This window comes from Chlorella variabilis (assembly GCF_000147415.1).
Source record: "Chlorella variabilis unplaced genomic scaffold CHLNCscaffold_13, whole genome shotgun sequence".
Lineage (NCBI taxonomy): Eukaryota > Viridiplantae > Chlorophyta > Trebouxiophyceae > Chlorellales > Chlorellaceae > Chlorella > Chlorella variabilis.
This window is the reverse complement of record NW_005435075.1, coordinates 1,088,480-1,090,631: the sequence shown is the minus strand read 5'-3', so window position 1 is coordinate 1,090,631 and position 2,152 is coordinate 1,088,480. Positions and strand designations below refer to the sequence as shown.

The following is a 2,152-nucleotide window of genomic DNA, read 5'->3' as shown; positions in this document are numbered from 1 at the left end:
CCGCCCCCCCCTTTTGGCCGAACATTTGTCCCGTCCCCTGTATTGCCCGCCCCCCCCCCCCCCGCCCCCCCTCCCCCGGTACCGCAGATGGGCGCCCTGGGCGACCTCGGCTACGACCACCAGGCGCTGCTGGATGCGCTCACGGACCGGGTGGTACCGCAGCGGCTGGCTGAGTTCTCGCTGGACCATCTGTCAGACCTGGTGGAAAACCTGAACAAGCTGGGGTGAGGGCGAGGCAGGGACGAGGCGGTACAATGCTGGGGGAGGGAGGTTCCAGCCGTCTGGGCGCATCTGGGCGGCGCGCCGGCGGGTGCTGGCGTGCCGACCGCGTGTACCGCGTGTACCGCCGCAGGTACTACAACAAGACCTTCATGGCGCTGCTCAAGAAGGCGACGGAGGATCGCAAGGGGCGGGAACACGCAGAGGCGGTGGTGGCGTGAGCCTGAGGCCCCTCCCCGCCCCAGCCGCCGGAGAAGGGCATGCCCAACGCACGCCCCACACCCATCCAACACACCAGCCAACGAATGAGCGCCAGCGGCACGACAGTCAGGGCCGCGGCCCGCTGATACCTCGCCACCCTGCTCGATTCCCGCCTCGCTGCAAGCTGCACAAGCCAGCTCAGATGCCTGCACCTGCTGCTGTGGAGAGGAGGACAGCCCCTAGTGCCTCCCTTGTTGCCGCTTCCTTGTTGCCGTGCTGTGTGCATTTCAGTGATTTAAGGTCCCCCCCCCCCCCCCCCCCCTCTTTGGCCGCCCCTCCTTCTCTGCTGTTGGCATTTTTAGGGAGACCTGTGTTGCCCAACTGCTTGCTCGCGTGGGCGCCGCCGTTCCTCACTGCGCTCCTGCTTTTGCTCCTCGGTACGGCATGCTCGAGGCTTTACTGCATGTAAATCAATGATATCGCCAGGCAGCGAGGTGGCAACCGCGCATCACTCGCTGTCGCTGCCCGAGCCGCTGCTGCCGCTGCTCCCGCCGCTGCTGCCGCTGCCGTGCCGGTGCTTGCTGCCGCGGCCCTTGCGCTGCTTGCTGCTCCTCGCCCTCTCCTTGCCCTTGCTCTTCGATTTCTTCTCCTTCCGCTCCTTCTCCTTCTCTTTCTTCTTCTTGTTCTTCTTGCTGCAGGTACGACGCAAGACAGGCTGCATTGAGCAGGGCATCGCTGGCGCAGCAGCATGGCGTGGGCTTGTACGTGGACACAGTGTGCGCTGGCGCTGGCCCTGGGCAGCCAGCCAGACGTGCCTGCCCCGCCTCTCTTTCTTGTCCTTCCTCAGCGCCCGCAAAGCCTCCTGCACCCGCTGCTTGGTCGCGTCGTCGAGCGCCCCCGCCGCAGCAGCAGCCGCGGCCACGCTGGCGGGCGGCAGCGCCTGCGCACGCGCTGCCGGTCCTGGCAGCGGCGGCGGCGGCGGCCCGGCGGCAGGCTGCTGCCGCAGCTTGGCAAAGCCAAACGAGGCGTCCTGCAAAGGCCACTGCTGCTGCTGCTGCTGCTGCTGTGCCTGCTGTGCGGGCCTGCTGTGGTCATCCACCAAAGCCAGGCCGCCCTGCTGGCGCTGCGCATGGCCCCCCGCAGCCGCCGCTGCCGCTGCCGCTGCGCCCGGCTGCTGCTCAAGCTGCTGCTCCGGCTGCTGCTGGTGCGCCGTGATGTCTGCTGCCTGCACCCAGGCAGCAGGCACGCCGCCCTGCTCGGCACGCCTAGGCAACTGACAGGCAAAAAACGACCCGTCTGGGCGTAGGCAGGGAGCTGGCAGCAGCACGAGAGGTGACGCAACAGGCAGTGGGACCAGCACAGGCGTGGAAGCAGCGCACCTCCTCCTCCTCCTCCTCCTCCTCCTCAGAATCCTCGAAGATCGCCTTGAAGAGGTCTACAGGCCGCTCAGCCGCCGCCGCCGCCGCCTCCGCCGCCTCCTCCTCCTGCTGCTCCTGGGCGTCCAGAGGAGGCTGCGGCCCCGGCGGCAGCGGCGGCGCCGCCTCGGGCGCCGCCTCGCCGCCGCCACCCAGCATGCCTGACAGCGAGCTCAGGAAGGCGTCTGCCGCGCCTGCCGCATCCGGCTGCTGCGGCACAGCCGGCGGCTGCGGTGCGCCCGGCCCAGCCGCCGCCGCCGCCGCCGCCGCCGCGGCGGCGCCGCCGCCTGGCGCCTGCAGCAGCTGCAGCTGCTGCT

At 69.6% G+C, this 2,152-nt stretch overlaps 2 protein-coding genes across 2 annotated transcripts in view; one reads left to right on the top strand and one right to left on the bottom strand.

Annotated features, from left to right (window-relative positions):
• Positions 1–87: 87 nt before the first annotated feature.
• On the top strand, positions 88–440 carry CHLNCDRAFT_135374 (hypothetical protein; the record flags this gene model as incomplete). Its single annotated transcript, XM_005846749.1, has 2 exons — positions 88–224; positions 353–440. The coding sequence occupies 2 exons, from the start codon at positions 88–90 to the stop codon at positions 438–440; spliced, it is 225 nt and encodes a 74-aa protein (XP_005846811.1).
• Positions 441–928: 488 nt separating this feature from the next.
• The window catches only part of CHLNCDRAFT_53051 (hypothetical protein), a gene marked incomplete at both ends in the record, with an annotated part of 6,203 nt that continues 4,979 nt past the window's right edge, over positions 929–2,152 (bottom strand). Inside the window, 3 exons of the mRNA XM_005846606.1 lie at positions 929–1,135; positions 1,289–1,645; positions 1,800–2,045. Coding sequence (XP_005846668.1) covers positions 929–1,135; positions 1,289–1,645; positions 1,800–2,045 — 810 coding nt within the window. The remainder of the gene's footprint in view (positions 1,136–1,288; positions 1,646–1,799; positions 2,046–2,152) is intronic.